The sequence below is a fragment of the Diadema antillarum genome, unplaced genomic scaffold (assembly GCF_040938485.1).
Source record: "Diadema antillarum isolate AM-2024a unplaced genomic scaffold, OU_Dant_1.0 scf00000167, whole genome shotgun sequence".
Classification (NCBI taxonomy): Eukaryota; Metazoa; Echinodermata; class Echinoidea; order Diadematoida; family Diadematidae; genus Diadema; species Diadema antillarum.
The window spans coordinates 990,179-1,007,149 of record NW_027271056.1 but is presented as its reverse complement, the minus strand read 5'-3'; the positions used below and the strand labels follow the sequence as shown (position 1 = coordinate 1,007,149).

The following is a 16,971-nucleotide window of genomic DNA, read 5'->3' as shown; positions in this document are numbered from 1 at the left end:
GTTACGTTGATGGGGATCGAAGATTGTTTAACAATGCTGTTGTATGGGACTATCTGCTTTAATATCACTCTTACAAAATTCCCTTATGAGCAAGTGTTGGATACAGGTCTTCATTGCGATGGAAACCAAAATCTGTTTTCGTGGTAGATATTTTCAGTAAGCGTATATAACAAAATTGTTTTCATGTCACATTGCAATTTCGATCTGTAATAAACTGTTTGGTCAACGCAAAATCTTGTTTTAGTGAAATAAAAACAACCGTCTCGACTGCTTTGATGTAACAGAAGGAGTTATTCATTATGTATGTACATATATATATGGATTATATATATATATATATATATATATATATATATATATATATATATGTATATGTGTGTGTGTGTGTGTGTCTGTCTGTCTGTATATATATATATATATATATATATATATATATATATATATATAATTATAATGAATATATAGATAGATTTACTGTTTACTTTTTATATAGAATTCAGTACAGCCATCACGTACATATAGGGCAGATAGTCATGTGCACCCACCGGTGTTTTATTCAGTTGTGTGCAATGTGTTCTACAATATTTATTCACAATCAATTTGGCAAACAACGGAACACACACAGATTCCAGTACTTCAGTCAGTACTTCTTTTTATACCGCCAAATTGATGCAGAGAGGGCAAAAGTACTGGTATCGGAAAAAAAAAAAACCTTCCTGATAAGAATTATCATGGACAAACACAATCAGCAAAAATCTGAGCGAAATCCGACAATAATAAAGTTCAATTTGAATGCTTGTGTTGTCTTATGAATGGATGCCCTTCTGACTGGTCGTCCTTGGTCAGCTTACTCTGGGTATCGTCTGGCACATACTTCTAATTGGTCAAAAATAAATTTGCTTACAGATATCACGTCAAGTACCACCAGCACCTGATCGGTTTGTCTTCAAATAATGAGAATATATGTCTTCATCACAAGTGGAGAGGCAAATTATTTTGGTACTTTCTATCAAGGGGTCTAGGGCAATTACACCCTGACACTTCCCCTGACCCTAACCCTATATAATCCTAAGCCTGAACCTAATCCTAACAATTAACCAAACTCTATACCCTGAGCCTAACCCTAACCCTAATTTTTACTCTAACTTTATCACTAACCAGTATTTAGCCGGGGGGGGGGGGGGGGGGCGGGGGTATTTGCCCTGATACGCTATCAAGGACAACAACTTGATCATGGTGGATATTGCAGACACTCAAATTACTTACACTTTGATCGAAATTCTTTAATTAATGTGAAATCACAAAATCTTGAAGATAGGTTCATGTTATCCCCATTTTCAGCTTTACTAAAGTGTGTATTATCCTTTCACTAAACATTATAATTGGTGAAACTCCGAAGTCCTAAAAGCCATAGTCACGCACGTGGTTTAATCATGAGTCGAATTAGCAGGCTGCCGCAGCATGTACAAACAATCAAAGAGCCCCCAGGATTGTAACAAAATGATTAAGCTCATAGTGTTTATGCTTAGTAACTTTGATTGGCACTTCGACACTTGAACTTCGGTAAAGCAAACGCCCGTGACCCGAGATAGAGCAGCCGAGTATATTTACACCAAACAACACGTTGAAGATTCGTGTATCGTAAAGTAGCTTTGCCTATAACCATCCCCCAAAACAAACCATCAGCAATGATGAAATCACAAGCAATCGTCGAGGGAGAACTCCATTTCTTGTTCAAATTGACTTCAATGAATACTTTGTGACCAAAATAACGTAGCGTGCCTCTTTATTAGAATCTGGGGTATTTGAAAGTTCTTGACTGAATGTCAAAGTTTCAAACGCTTTCCTATATCGCGGTGATGTTCGTCGCAGTCACACACATGCAACGCAGATGCGGCAATAATGACGTCACAACACAGCTCTGCCATTGGCTATAGCCCACGAGAAGTTTACTTATAGAATCACAACCGCTTGGACCATGAATAGTGAGAACACGGCTGAAAAAAAAAATTGATGACTCTTCCACACCACATACAGTATGATATGTTTGCAAGCCATCACATGTATCATATTACGCAGTTAGGCATATAATATGCGGTGTGAAACTGTATGAAGAAGAGGTTAAGGATTCCGTATTATTACTAGTATTGGATTCAGACAGCTGTACTGCGGTCTGCCCGTCTCCTACCCTCTACAGACGCCTAGATTGTCATACTTGTTAGACTGATATCTGATGGCAGATTAGAGAAATGTCCATTATAGCAATGCATAGCTTCTGTTTCACGCAACTCTATAGTATAGCACCAAACTCTTCCAGCCAGTCACTTGCAATATTTCTAGGACAGAGATCCATCTGTTCATTCTTTGCCAAACAGATGTGGATTCAAAGTAGAGTTTGACTTTTATATGAGAAAAAAAAGAACACACACAATATGCTCAACCATACCGCTTTCATCTGGATTTTGTTTAATGGCTCTGCAAACATCCCTCGCACTTCTTACATTATATTTGCGAATGAACCCATCCAAGATTAGCCGTGCGCCGTAGGGTCCCAAAAGGAGATATGTAATAACATCTTGCCATGTCAACAAATAATACTTTTGAGTGGTTCAAAGTTCATCATTCTTCCTGTGCTCTTCTATTCACTCAAACGCAAAGTTCCACTTACAACAGTCAAAATGATATCGTCGAAATAGTTTGATGCCACGGTAAAGTAATAATTTCGTGGGGCCTCGGGGGGATTTCATGCGGGTATACAGGTTGCGTCTCTTTCTTCCGGCAATTTTCAGGCGATATTCTCACTTCCCTGGGAGTCATCGCTTTAATCAAATTTCTTGGACCCTTTCAGCTAGAATTCTCTGTCATAGCCACATTCACTTAAAAGTGCGTCATCATTCGCCCAGATTAGATTTTCCCTTCATAAACTGACGGAGAATATTTTGGAGAACCATTCACATTTTGAAGTGCCAACATGAAGGAAGGGGAGCGGAAATTTGACGATGTTTTGCACGAATTCGGGGAATTTGGTCGCTATCAGATAGTGATATACAACTTGCTATGTCTTCTGGAATTCATAGCACCATGGCAGACTCTTGGAGGAGTGTTTATTTCCGGCGACACGGACCACTGGTGTAAGGTAGGTTGGTTTCTAGCATATGGCACATAGTAAGCAGCAGAGAAATTATTATCTCCCTCTAAACTTACAAGAGATCGAGTATATCAAGCTTAAATGAGGAATTATGAATGTCCGTAGAAATGTCTCACACATAATAGTGTATTATGTTTCTTGTTAGTTTTCTATGACAACTTTCTCCACCATATACTTATGCAAACAGTCCGAGCTTTTTCTCCTGTTCTTTTTTTTACACTAATCATTCTTTGATGAAATTATTTGATTGTGGAATTTCTTAGATAATTGAGTCTTAAACTTTGTGTAAGCGTATAACAGTCGAACAGAGACAGATGAAAATCATGGACATAATCCGCATCAAGGTAATTACCCTCACCCCCACCCCGGCTAAATACTGGTTGTGGTAAGGTTAGAGTAAAGATTAGGGTTAGGGTTAGGGTTAGGGTTAGAGCTTGGGTTAGAGCTTGGGTCAGGGTTAGGATTAGGTTCAGGGTTAGGATTATGGTTAGGGTCAGGGGAAGAGTCCGGGGTAATTGCCTATAGGGGGTAATTGACCTAGACCCATTAGCACACCTAGGATAAGTGAGACGAGTAATACAATGCTGGCCAGTGATTGAAGATTTTAAGTATGCAATTTATTCCCGACTATGCTCAACGCTGTGTGTAAAATATTATTGTTCTTTACCTATACCGCTCAAACCCTATTTATCTTGTCAAACTGTTATCATTTTGAAAGAATGTCTAGCAACTATATGATATCCAAAGTCATGCATACCTCTAGTAACTCTACTATGATTCTCTTGAAACTATCAATTAGGTAGACTTATTTTTTTCATGAGTGATTTAGACTTACAATTTCTTTAGTCTCATGATACAGAGACAATGCACGCGGCGTTTCCTTGTGTTTAGAGGATAAATAAACCAAAAACGTTCAAGAGAACTTGATATAAGTTTACGCGTACGCCAACATTTTGGGGTTGAAGATTGTTGTATTTAACTGAATATATTCGTACTCGAGCTGAGTGCTACTGGCAGTGCGATTGGTAGATGATAATGATGTTCATTATCATTGTGAGGTCCGCATAGGAAGCAATTTTAAGGAAAGTCAATGTGAAAGGACTGTCGGATTTATTTGTGAACTCTTCTGTGTTTTAAACATTCGCCGCTTCATGACATTCATTTTACAGCTTGAATGAAAAATGGTTGAGCACCTGGTGAGATTTAGTCACAATAAGAGATGGATTCACAGTGAAACAATTTCTCGCCATCGCACAGATACCGGAATGGGATTCCGTGGACTGCCACGCTCACGGCTTCAACACCACATGGGAGTGCAGCCTGGCCAAGAGAGACGTGGGCATCCCGTGGAACTACAGCGCCAAAAATGAGAAGGTCTACGACCGCTGCCACAGATACAACGTCACGGGCATTGAGTTCTCGCCGGATCTCAATCCGAAGGGTCTTCAGACAATTGGCTGCAATGGCGGCTGGATGTACTACAACGAGGACCCCTTGACCACCACAATGAATCAAGATGTGAGTGTTCTTGAACGACATAAAATGATTATGAAAAAAAGGGGGGAAGGAGAGAGAATGTGTGCACGTGTGTGCGTGAGAGAGAGGGAGGGGAGAGAAGAAGGAAGAAAATAACAACAACAAGAATCCAACAAGCAAATGAAGAACGCGCTTAGGCTCTATTCGGTAGTCATAACAAAGTTTATAGTAGTAGGTCTATTTCATCTGGTTATAACAATTATGCCTACATTGATAGAACTACACCGGCATATTATAATTCAGCATAATCTCTCTCGTCACCACCATGTTTGGATGGGATACTATACGTCGCTCCATAGCCAAGGTCACAATGATGTACAAGATCACCAACAACTTTCATTTACACATTTGTACACATCATCTCATCACTGAATACAAGAACAAAAAGTTATGACAGTCAATTCTTTGTCCCTGAGGCCCGCACATCACTGCTGACAGGGACATTTTTACCATCCGTCTATGGAACTCCTTGCCCCAAAGTACCATCAGCTCACCTACGGTCAACATTTTCCAGGAGAAGTTAAGAGGTTTTGACTTTGACAACTACATATACAGTCATTCATCAAAGCATCTATTTATAGACTTTTTAATCTTGTACATAAATCATAAAAAAGCAAAAATCAAACGTCAAGGCTGTCTGCTTAAATGAGAGCCTTTCATAATTCGTGCGAGTATACTTCAACAGGTTTCTGCACAGTATTGGAAGAAGTAGAAGAAGAAGAAGAAAAAGAATAATAAACGTATCGTGGCGTTTTGGCACATTACATCTCATCATAATTGTAATTGAGTGTAATTAACTCACCTTTGGAGCTTAAGAAGCAGCAACTCATCTAAACAACTCGGTCTTCAAATGTTGGCTGCTAGAATGTATATTTTGTTATATTTCATAGATTAAACGATTTCATTCCATTCTAGCTTTAACAAAGGGACCTAAAGTACTCAAATAGAACGTGATAATGATTGAACCTCCCATTACCAATCAAAATGTCAAGGAAATTAAGTTACGAGAGAATAAATCATCACAAAAGCAAACATTTCCCGATGAAAAGAAAAATATGAATAGGAAGGACAGAGAAAAGAAGATGTCCCTATCATGTGGGAATCTGTGTTGATCCCTGGTAAGTAATGACAGTTCTTTCATAACAGCCATTAGCCTGGGGAAAAAAAAAACCGGAGTGACACCCCACTGAGCTCAACATGATACAAGTGAAAAATCGATGAACCACAGAACGACGGCTGCTGCACGAAAAGTATCATGGGATGCACCCGTGACTGCAATCTCGACAAGTGCTACTGAGGATCGGTAAATGCACTCTGAATATCAGAGTCTGTTTTTAACACATTAGAAATGGCGGAGTTTTTGTTTTGTTTTTTTTTATATTTATTTTCATGTAGTAAACTTGATATCAGGTCGCAGACGACCACTGGGTAATGATCGCTGGCCATATCTAAAGGAGATTGTACAAAGTTCGATACCGTTCTTCTTTTTCTTTTTCTTTTTTTCTTTTTTTTTTTGGGGGGGGGGGGGCCGCAGGATGTGCAGTTAAACAAACGTCGGCTGCTTAATGGACCATTGCGAAATTCTAACGAGCCTAACCATATCTCATGTATCAAATTGCATATCTAATGTCTCAAAATGTCCTTAATCACAACCTATTTAAGGGCGAAGTCACTGCTTTCTGGATAACAAAAAAAAAAGCCTAGCAAACAAACACGCATTTGATAAAACCTGTTTTATTAGCTTGCGTCAGCAATGTTGTGCAGTGATTCCCTCAAAATCTGTGGAAGTATTTTTCGTATTCTGAAGATATCATGCGACAACAGTTGCCAGGAATCCGTATACTACAAAATGTATTTTTTTTTTATTTACCAATTGCACGGTTAATGGTGACACTGTCTATAAGACAGCTGTAGTGAAGTGTTTGGTTTCTCTTTTGTAAGTCCGGTGTTTTTTTTAATCAGCTTTTGAGAGTAAATTTTTACACAGGTGTTTCTTTGAAAAAAAAAGAGAGAATCATTAATAACTTGAGACGAGAGGATTGAGAAGTTGTTTGATGAACAGTACATGTGTGTCAACGCACTTAATGGCACATTAAGGCAGCCTTTACCAATTACATGGGGATTCCATTGTTCTACATCACTTTCAACGTCCTGGTGCACCGCGAGGCTTATAGGGGAAAAGAAAGAGAAGAGGTGGTAAGAGTAAGAAGAGTACAGAGACTGGAGAGAACTGTTGTGTTATGGTTTGATTGTATTATATTATTTGCTTTACGTGAGTGATAAGAAAGCAGTGAATGTTTGTTGGCAAGCAAGGACTGGACCAACGTCCTCTCTTCGAGGACCAGAGGCATAACGTGCCTCGCCTATGCTATATAGGGCACAACCGCCACAGCTAGGGGACTCGAACCACTGACTGACAGTCCGTTGTCTTATCCGCTGAGCCACAAACCACTCAGTGGATAAGGAGTGGGAAAGAGTAAAAGATAAGAACAAATAGGAGAGGAAAAGTCCAAAGACGCCCAGCCTGGATTAAATACACAGTATGTTCTTATCACTTCACAAACAAAGACATTGTTGTCAATACTGAGAGCGCCTTTTATTACAGCTGTGATAATACAATGTACACTGCACTTCGGCATACCATCATCTCAAACATTTGTTTAAATTGAATTCTTCACATTGCTGGCGTAAGGTCATGAATCCAGCGCATTCGATGGCAGCGCCATTATATGCTGTTCCAAGTCCGATTTCACATAAAAATTATTGTGATTCTGATCGCGGAAGACGAGTGTCCCATGTCTTCACGCTACGTTATCAAGAGGAGTGTTTTTTTCCCCCATATTGGAAAAGGGAAACGTTTTGACGTAAGGAGAGAGAGAGAAAGAAATGTCTTTGCTGTAGCATGGTAGTAAGAGAGACTTAGGCCGAGTCTTCATCCGATCTACGAGGAAGAATTCAGGCAAAACTGTTATTGCCGCTCGGATATAGGAGAGAGTTGGCAAAGTGAATGATTCGAATTTCCTGACTGGTGTATAGCTCATAATTTATCATACGCGACGCATTTAATGATGAAGAGGGGAGTAGGTTTAGCTCTTCAGAAAAACATCAGTATTATTTTTTTCTAACCGAAAAGAAAAAGAAGAAAAGAAGGAAGAGGAAGGTCACTGATATTGAAATGTCATGCGCAGTTATGTTTACTTGGATAGACAAGTGTTTGCATATATGCATAAAATAACGCCTGCTCGTTTTCATTTTGCATTGTGATAGAACAATGATGAAAATTTGAATAAATCGTTTATCTGTTTCAACTGTCAGATTCGAATAATACTGTGCTCAATTAGTTCGTTCGATTGACTTTGTATTACATTCATGTATTAAAAAAAGAAATTCAGAAATAAAGTAAGATCAATCAATTAATGAATATAGGATGATCATAAACGCACATACACAAGATATATGGAACATAACATTTTGTTCGTACAATGGCATGTGTCCAGTGATTTTTACATACAGCAAGTCCTATTGAAATATCATGTATTAAAAGAAAAAAGTTTATTGAGCACCACAGAAGGGGAGTTTCTGTACATACGCCTGTACATACTGTATGTACCTGGGCAAGACTCCTTCATCAATTAGCCCGTCAAATAACACATCAAGTATGTTTCACTGCGTGTTTGGATATGTTCAGTTTCTTCTGTCCTTTCCCAAATATTAGTTCGATCTGGTTTGCGGAGGAGAATACATCATCACCTTACAACAATCCCTGTTCTTTGCTGGCACTGCAATCGGAGCGATAGTGGGAGGAACGCTCTCTGATAAGTAAGGCTTAAAGGGACTGTACAGTACTGGTTGAGGTGGGGATTCATGTTTTGAACATTCCTAAGTGAGATAATGAGAAACCTCCTCTGAAATATTAAAGAGAGTGTAATTTCAAGAAGGATTCAACGTTTATTTGATGAAAATTGGTTTTCAAATGGCTGAGATATCCAAAAAGTGATAATAATAAAAGGCGACAGGCCACGCCTTTTATTAGGATCCCTTTGTTTCTTAATGCTCGCAGTTATATGATGTTCAATATATTCCATAACGAGCTGTTGCGTTGAATGTGCAATCCCATTGTTGTTTCATAATTGGTCCTCCTACATTGGTCAATAGACATTTTTTTTTTTTTTTGTGCGACAGTTTGAGCGAATCATTGGGCAGTTAACTGTCCATTGCACATACTAACTTGTTACACTATAGCGCATGTGTTGATTCCAAATACATGTAGTACCTTTATCATATAAGTAAAGCAGGGCAGTTCTTTGGAGAGTGAATATAAAGGCGAGTAAGATCGTACGCATCGCAATCGAGCAACGCCAAACGTGGTAACGGACATTATTTTTTCTCTTCTCTTCTTTTCAGAATTGGTCGCCACAGGGTCGTCTTCGCTGCTTTAGCAATTGTCAGTCTGGGTGGAATCTTGGTGGCTTTGGCGCCCAACATTTGGCTTCTTCTAGCCGGAAGATTCATTGCCGGAGCTGCTTCTAATGCCATGATTGCTGCCACCTTCGTCCTGGGTATACCCATTTCTTCCACTTATCTGATTTATGTAGCCATACTTTGTTTCAAAGAAAAGTTCCTTCGTAAAATGCATATCTGTCTCCTATACTAGTACATTCAGTCAACAAGTTTTGATGTTGAATATGATCTTCCGCCAAACCATAATAATCATTACCACCATCATTATCGCCCTTACCAGTACCTCTCTCATTTCAATCATTATTGTCAATAGCAGTAGTAGAAGCAGAAGTAAGATATAGTATGGGTGTTAAAATCAGTGCAAGTGTTTAGCAATCTGATATTCATTTCATGTGATTGAATTATATATATATATATATATATATATATATATATGTGTGTGTGTGTGTGTGTGTGTGTGTGTGTGTTTGTGTGTGTGTGTGTGTGCGTGTGTGTGTGTGTGTTTGTGTGTGTGTGTGTGTGTGCGTGTGTGTGTGTGTGTGTGTGTGTGTGTGTGTATTTAGTACATCAAATTTAATGTCCATGTCTTCGTAAATAGTAATTTATCTACAAGTCTGTACCTGACATTAACTTAGCATTTCAAGTTTGGGGGATGTCTTATTTAGTAACTACTACAGTTGTTATCCTCGTTGCTGATAATCCTTGTATCACTTTCTATCTCTCTCGTTTCTAATCAACATTCTCAATATATTCGCCGTAATGCGGAATGTTTTTCTCATTCCCATCAACAGCAAACGAATTTATAGGTCCGTCGAAGCGTAGCATTTCGGGAAATGTCATTTGGGTCTACTACGCACTCGGATACATGTTATTAGCCCTTATCGCCTTCTTTATCCGAAATTGGCGCCACTTCTACCTCGTCATCTCCGCTGTGCCAGCCATCCTGTTGTTGATGTCTTTGTAAGCATTTTTCAAGACATATCATTCATTAGGTCTATGAAATTATTTGTAAAATTTCATATTCTGCTCTAACTTTTATATTTAAAAAAAACAGCAAAAACGAATTTTATGGGTTTTTTTCCCCTTTCGGCAAAATAAAGACAACAACATGCACCATGGATCAGGGTACAACAGCTAAGCGTCAGTTGGATTGCTAATTCTGATTATAAGGTGGGAACATCCATAAAAAACATCGCACAAATATTAGGAAGTTCTCTCCCCTGTAATTACTGAAACTAAGATAACAGCTTGAACACTATCGTCTACAGATCTTCTTTCTGCAGACTTGTCGCTAGAATTCCTTCCAAATAGTGCACTTCAAGCATGTAATGTTTGTTTGCAAAAACACTTTGCACTCCCTTTGCATTGGCTGATACTTGTACATGGTCTATTACCATTCATGAGTATTCAAATGAGAAATAGCCTAAAATGCGGATTTTTCTTCTTTTTACGTATCACAAACCAACGTTGATAACTGGATCAGTAGCTTTCCTTTTGCCAGCAAACAAAAAAGTTAACAACACAGAACAAAAAAGCACATTCTACATCTTAATTCATTTTGATTCTTTATGAAATATATGACACGTACAGTGGTATTAACATTTTTGAAAACGCGTAAAATTCCTTCTTCTTTACCAGTAACTGTGATGTGATGCAATGGTATGGTGTATAACACACGCAAGTACATAATCTTATGATCACTTACGGTTAGCATATTATGACAAGGAATTAATGTATTCATTTCGAACTAATAGCGATGGACAAGACAAGATAGATAGATAGATAGATAGATAGATAGATAGATAGATAGATAGATAGATAGACAGACAGAGAGGAAGAGAAAAAGAGAATCATCTTGTAATTTTGAACACATTGATGAATGTTTATATCAATGCAGTATTGATTGCTATGAGAGGCAAGTTTGGTTATACGCAATTTCAATTTCAAAAAAGGAAAATAGAGTTTAAGGTATCATGTGTGCGAACGTAGGGCCTACATCTTACTTTATGACTGAGAAAATAATATATATTGTGTTCCATATTCAAATAAATGCAAATTCATGTTATTCTTCACATGAATTGAAGTAGAAAAAAAGGACGGGTGCAATCACTGGATTTATTGTTAGTGTGTATTGCTCCGTCAAAGATGTCTCCACTATTTCCCATTTTGCCCATGATCGCTGACGGCCAGAGTTGATTGATTTTATGTTCTCTCTCTCTCTCTCTCTCTATCTATCTCTATCTATCTCTATCTCTCTCTCGTTGATTTTTATTAGAGTCGTGCCTGAATCTCCGAGATGGCTACTGTCCAGGGACCGTGAAACAGAAGCTCGCAAAATAGTGAGGAAACTGGCCAAGGTCAACAAAGTCACAATTACAGAGACATTTACCCTCACTGATATTACTGAGAAGGTAAGTTGAAGTAGATTCATTCTTATTTTTTCACTGTTACTGACAATGGACATAATAGACATGAACATGGGCATGCATATTTGCAGTCGTTTTGTTCGAGTTTTGACTAAATCCTATCAATATGGGGAAAATGGACGAACTATTGCCGAGCGAATGGTTCGGCTCGTATATATTGGTACTATTTGCGATGTAAACCTGTAATGTTTGGACCATTATGCAAACTCACTGACACAAAATGTTCCAGGGTACATACATAAGCAGTTATTATTGTAGGTCCCATTTTTCCACACAAACCAACACAATTAACATACACACACACACACACAAACACACACACACACACAGATATATATCTATATATAAACAAACATTATATATAATATATATATAATGTGACTTTACATTTATTACCTATAAGGTTTATGATCCTTTATCACAGGATATTGAGAAAGAGGATGAGAAAACGTTTATGGATATTCTGCGCAAGCCTCGTTTGCGGATGTACACCCTGAACATAATGTTCAATCTGTAAGTATAATTTTCTATTACTGTTATAATACCTCTAGTTGGTCATATCTATTATTATCACCTTCGTTTCCGTTATTATCATCATGATAATAATAGTGATGATGATTCTGATAAATGCTATTATGCCATAATCATCAGCATCATCAATATCATTATCGATATCATAACATTATCATTACCAACATCATCGCGAATATATATCATTACATACGTTAATATGGCTTCATTTCAAAATATTGCATCCCTATGAAAAAGTCTCCATCATGAAGATTACCGATAGAGATACACTTGTGGTGGTGACACGACATTTGCTCCTGCGACAATTTGTTCCGGTCTTATTTTCCCCAAGCACTTAGGGTTAGGGTTGTGATAGGGTTTTATGCTTAGTTCGATGTGAGGATTAGGATTAGGGACAGGGATATATTTGTGGGTAGAATTTATGTTTGGCTTGGCGTGCATATATTTCATGGGAGCAATGATTGTCGCAGAAGCAAATGTCATGGAACCCTTGTAGTGGTATGCTATCCCGCAAAATAGTAATAATACCAATGTTATGTTTAGTTGTATGACGCTGTGTATAGACCATGCACTGAACAAGATTCATTAATTGGTGATGTAAAAGCTGTTATTTTTGATTGCCATAAGGACAATTTAATGGACTCATCATATTTGTTTGTATGTTCCCTCGAAGCATCGTTAATACGCTAGTCTACTTCGGAGTCTCGCTTAGCACCGGCAGTCTCGGCGTCAATGTCTACATGGCCTTCGCCATAGCAGGTGCGGTTGAAATTCCCGCGTGCTTCGGCGTGATTCATCCCATCGACTACTTTGGCAGACGACCATCGTACATGGCCTGCATGTTTATTGCTGGGATCGCCCTCTTGGCAACAATATTCATTCGTGAGAATATTCAGCATTTGATCTAGATAAATAAGTGAATATATTTGACATTAATAGTATATGCGTGCCCTATGAATTATGTATGTAATACGTATACAAGCTATTATTACAATTTAGCAAACCTATAGTTGCAATGCAAATATCACTCAATTGTTACAATGAATTCAGCTTTGGTATCAAAGTTTAACCTATAATCTATCGCTATTTCTATAGTTTATGATACTTGCGTCTATGTATATGTCGTGTGCTAGCAGTGCTCACAAAATGTTATCGTTCTTTTTAGTCAAGAGAATTTTATTGCTATTACACGTCACAAAATACAGTACGTATCTGCTGTAGCCATCTTCTTTTTTTTCTCTCTCTCCCTTGTGCCCACTTTCCATCTCTTTCTTTCACATCCTGTCTTCATGACAAAAGCGTTGGGCGTTGGTCGTGCCTGTGTAGCCATGGTTGGCAAGCTTGCAATCACATCGTCTTTTTGCATCGTCTATCTACACGCCGTGGAGATTATCCCAACCCCAGTCAGGTGGGTAGTGTCTATCTCTCTCTTTTCCCCTGGTCTCTCTTCCTTGTATCTCTGTCGATTCCTCAGTACAAAAGCGTACAAAGCCATGATGTGATAAAAATGTCTCGTTCATTATAACCAGAGTCGAACAGAAAGACGATGATGATTTTGTTTTTCACGGTTATCATGACGTCATATTTTACTTTGCAAATAAGAGATACCTGACAAGTAATCCTTATCGCATGCATTTCAGTCTGACCTGGATATACTTTATGTTGATAATTAATATGTCCTTGAATGCTAATAGAGGATTTACAACTTTCCTTTTCTGTTGATAAAGGTCGTGTAAAACTGTACAAATCAGATACTGATTATTGGTTATTTATTATATTAAATTTTGTCTGTCCTTATCTCTAACCTCAAGGAATGCGGCCTTGGGTTCCTGTACTCTCTTCTCTAACATGGCGAACATCCTGGGACCGCAGATAATAGCTCTACAGTCAGTCTGGGATCCGATGCCTCTGGTAATCTTCGGCTCACTGTCCATCATCGCCGGCATTGTGTCTGTCTTCCTGCCCGAAACACGTGGCAAGAAGATCCCAGAAACCATCGAAGAAGGGGAAAACATCGGTTGGTAAGTTTCTTTAAAAGAGAGGGACAGAGGGGGAGGGGTAGCTTCATATTATACACAAATGGGCAGGTATAACAGGATAGATGGATACACAGACTACAGGTAGATAGATAGAAATATGAACAGATAGATCGATGGATATAGATTGATTGAAAGATAAAAGGTGCCGCAATACAATTGCATAAGATAGAAGATATGACTCTGACAGCACGATTTAAAATTCCAGAGTAAGCATTTTTGAAGAGGAATGAATAGTATTGAGAGAGTGCAGCAATATTGTTATAAGCACATCATTAAACGTTTGACGAATATCGGACAATTTGTATGAAAAGTTATGCATTTTTAAAGGTCGGTGCAGCAATTGCTGAATGAGAAGACTATTACAATTCGTGTCGTCATGTGAAAACGATATGAAGAAATTTAAGAGAATTCCGCTATTTTTCTTTAAGGAATATAAATACATGTTTTAATGGTCATTGACATAGATGATTCCCCCTGCTTTTAAAAGAAGTAAATCAAGTGTTCTTTCATTATACCATGTACTCGAAAAGAAGTGAAGTTATGTTGAATTTTCTTTATATTTTCGTTATGTTGTTGTCCATATTTGACGTCATACGAATATTGTAGTATTCTCATCCAGAGATGGCGACCCAAAAATTTCACAAATTCTTTACTTTTGAACGGATAGTCGGATTTTCCTCAAACTTTCCCTGATGTGTTCTAGCAATGCTTCTGCATTCACTTAATCCACATATTTATTCCTTAGGATTCATTATGGTTTAATTGCTTTTTTTTGCCATTTCAATGATTACCATCTTGGTATCGTTTATATTCTGAATGTGTATTTTCTTCCATAATGTTTTTGCAGGAAAGCCGGCCCAAGACAGAGGAAAGGAGTACAGGGAAGTGAATACGCTAATATCAAATATCAAGAAGCAAATGGAATGGCGAATGGTAATCCGGTTTGAGGCTTGAGGATGCTCGACAACAGCAATTCAGAGGGGAAAATACATTCGCGCTTACATGCGATTCTAAATAACCAGTATTGTGTTCAATTTTATGAAGTGATACAAAAGCATAGCTACCAAATAATATAAAATAACGAATGTATAGATCAGCTCGCGTCTATTCATGCAGATTTTTTTTTCTATTTTTCTGAAATTATATTTCACCAAGAGTAGTCTGCCGTATTACGTCGGTCATCATCACTTTGATTCCGAAACATTTTAAATCTCCTTTGTATAACCTACAGTCAGACTCTCACCTGTAACTTGGCGGGAATCGGTATTAGTGGCAAGGGTTACACGCTTATTCCTGAATACAAAACTGGCTGGAAGTTTAAAGATCTGCTTCTAGAGGTAATGAAGCAGAGCAATATCATGCACTTCCTGGAGGTAAAGCATGTAAATTGTTCCTGTTAGGGGAAGTGGTGGCCGAACATTATTTGGCACTTATATAACGGAATAAGAATGCACTTACAGGCGGAATGGTCAAAATCAATATTCACTTTTCCTTTGTCTCCCTGTATGACCAGATTTGCACAAAACTCGACTAAGACAAGGTAGGAAAAGGTAGGAGAACTGTTTGAAATGAATTGCAAAAATTTTTCGAACGCTGAAGTAATATAGCCCAGTCCTACTCTACTGTTATATTTCCAAAGAAATATATTTATGTTTGTTTCACTCAGACCCGATATCCCAGTAAGTCGGCCTTCAAGAATAGTGACTTTAACTGCTGTTATATACCTGAGTGGTGCGAATTTGCTACGAACGTTATTTCCTAATTATGATCCGTCTTTTACGTTGCTGAAATACTTTCTTCTGCGGATGTGAATATGTGTCCGTGACGAGATGTCGTTCGTCGTTGTTGCAGCTGTTCTTTATTGTTGTTTCATTACGTTTAGCTTTTCTGTCACACATGATACGGTCTCATTTTTTTTTTTTTTTTTTGTCAACAGAATTTCTGAGCAGCCTTTACCGGATAATTGCGAAGTGGTGCTTTGTTGTAGGTGTACACATTTAATCTTGCACAGATCATAGATAAGACCTCTACTTGACCCCTTTTCCCGGCGAGGAGGATTGTCTTTGTAACACACTCGCGTGAACTGTTTATCATTTTTTTTTAGCCTATAAAGGAAACAGGCTCTGAGATATCGAGGGACGTTCTTTACCAAGTTTTCCCGGCCTACGTATTATCATTAATGAGAACTCTTTGGGGTCGAGTATAAAGACATTGGCCGTAAGAACGAAACAATCGCCTCGCGTAATTTTGTTTCAAACGTTGCTAACGTTTTTTTTTTTATTTACTGTGCATATATAGCCCTGAGGCCGCATTGACGAGCCTTGTAGAAGGGTTAGCTCATAAACAATGCAAGCAAATGTTATGTTACATTTAAATGCAGAAAATGTACCATAACAAACACTGTGTACAGTGTTTTTCTTTAAAAAAGAATGATGTACCTAATGTATCAAATGTGTAAGTATTTGTCAGTATGTGTCAATGTTACTCCTGTATACAGCCTGACATTTTATTCTAGTTCTACTTTACTTTTCTGTAAGATATTGTTGGCCTATACATTTATAGACTGAAGCATTTATGTAATGGAAACAGTGCATACACATACACACTGTTATATAAATAGTGTAATCCTGTCATAACGATGTTCCACTGTACAATGTACATACAAACTTGTGAATGTATGCCAGATTTTAGAACAAAATAAACTAAATATTGGCATATGCCCCATGACAAATCAAATTGCCATTAAAATCAATGTGTTTCTTTTCAGTCATTAGGCCCTACAAAACGAGAATGTCTGGTATCATAATGATTAATATAGCGACTGCTGAAA

General features: G+C 38.0%; 1 protein-coding gene across 1 annotated transcript; it reads left to right on the top strand.

Moving 5' to 3' along the window:
* The first annotated feature begins 2,970 nt into the window (after positions 1 to 2,970).
* On the top strand, positions 2,971 to 16,877 carry LOC139722526 (organic cation transporter protein-like). Its single transcript, XM_071633813.1, has 11 exons — positions 2,971 to 3,136; positions 4,406 to 4,666; positions 8,400 to 8,503; positions 9,089 to 9,243; positions 9,937 to 10,105; positions 11,421 to 11,556; positions 11,996 to 12,084; positions 12,776 to 12,984; positions 13,402 to 13,510; positions 13,914 to 14,123; positions 14,989 to 16,877. Exons 1-11 carry the CDS (start codon positions 2,972 to 2,974, stop codon positions 15,086 to 15,088), a joined length of 1,707 nt encoding a protein of 568 aa, XP_071489914.1. The 5' UTR covers position 2,971; the 3' UTR covers positions 15,089 to 16,877.
* The last annotated feature ends 94 nt before the right edge of the window (positions 16,878 to 16,971 follow it).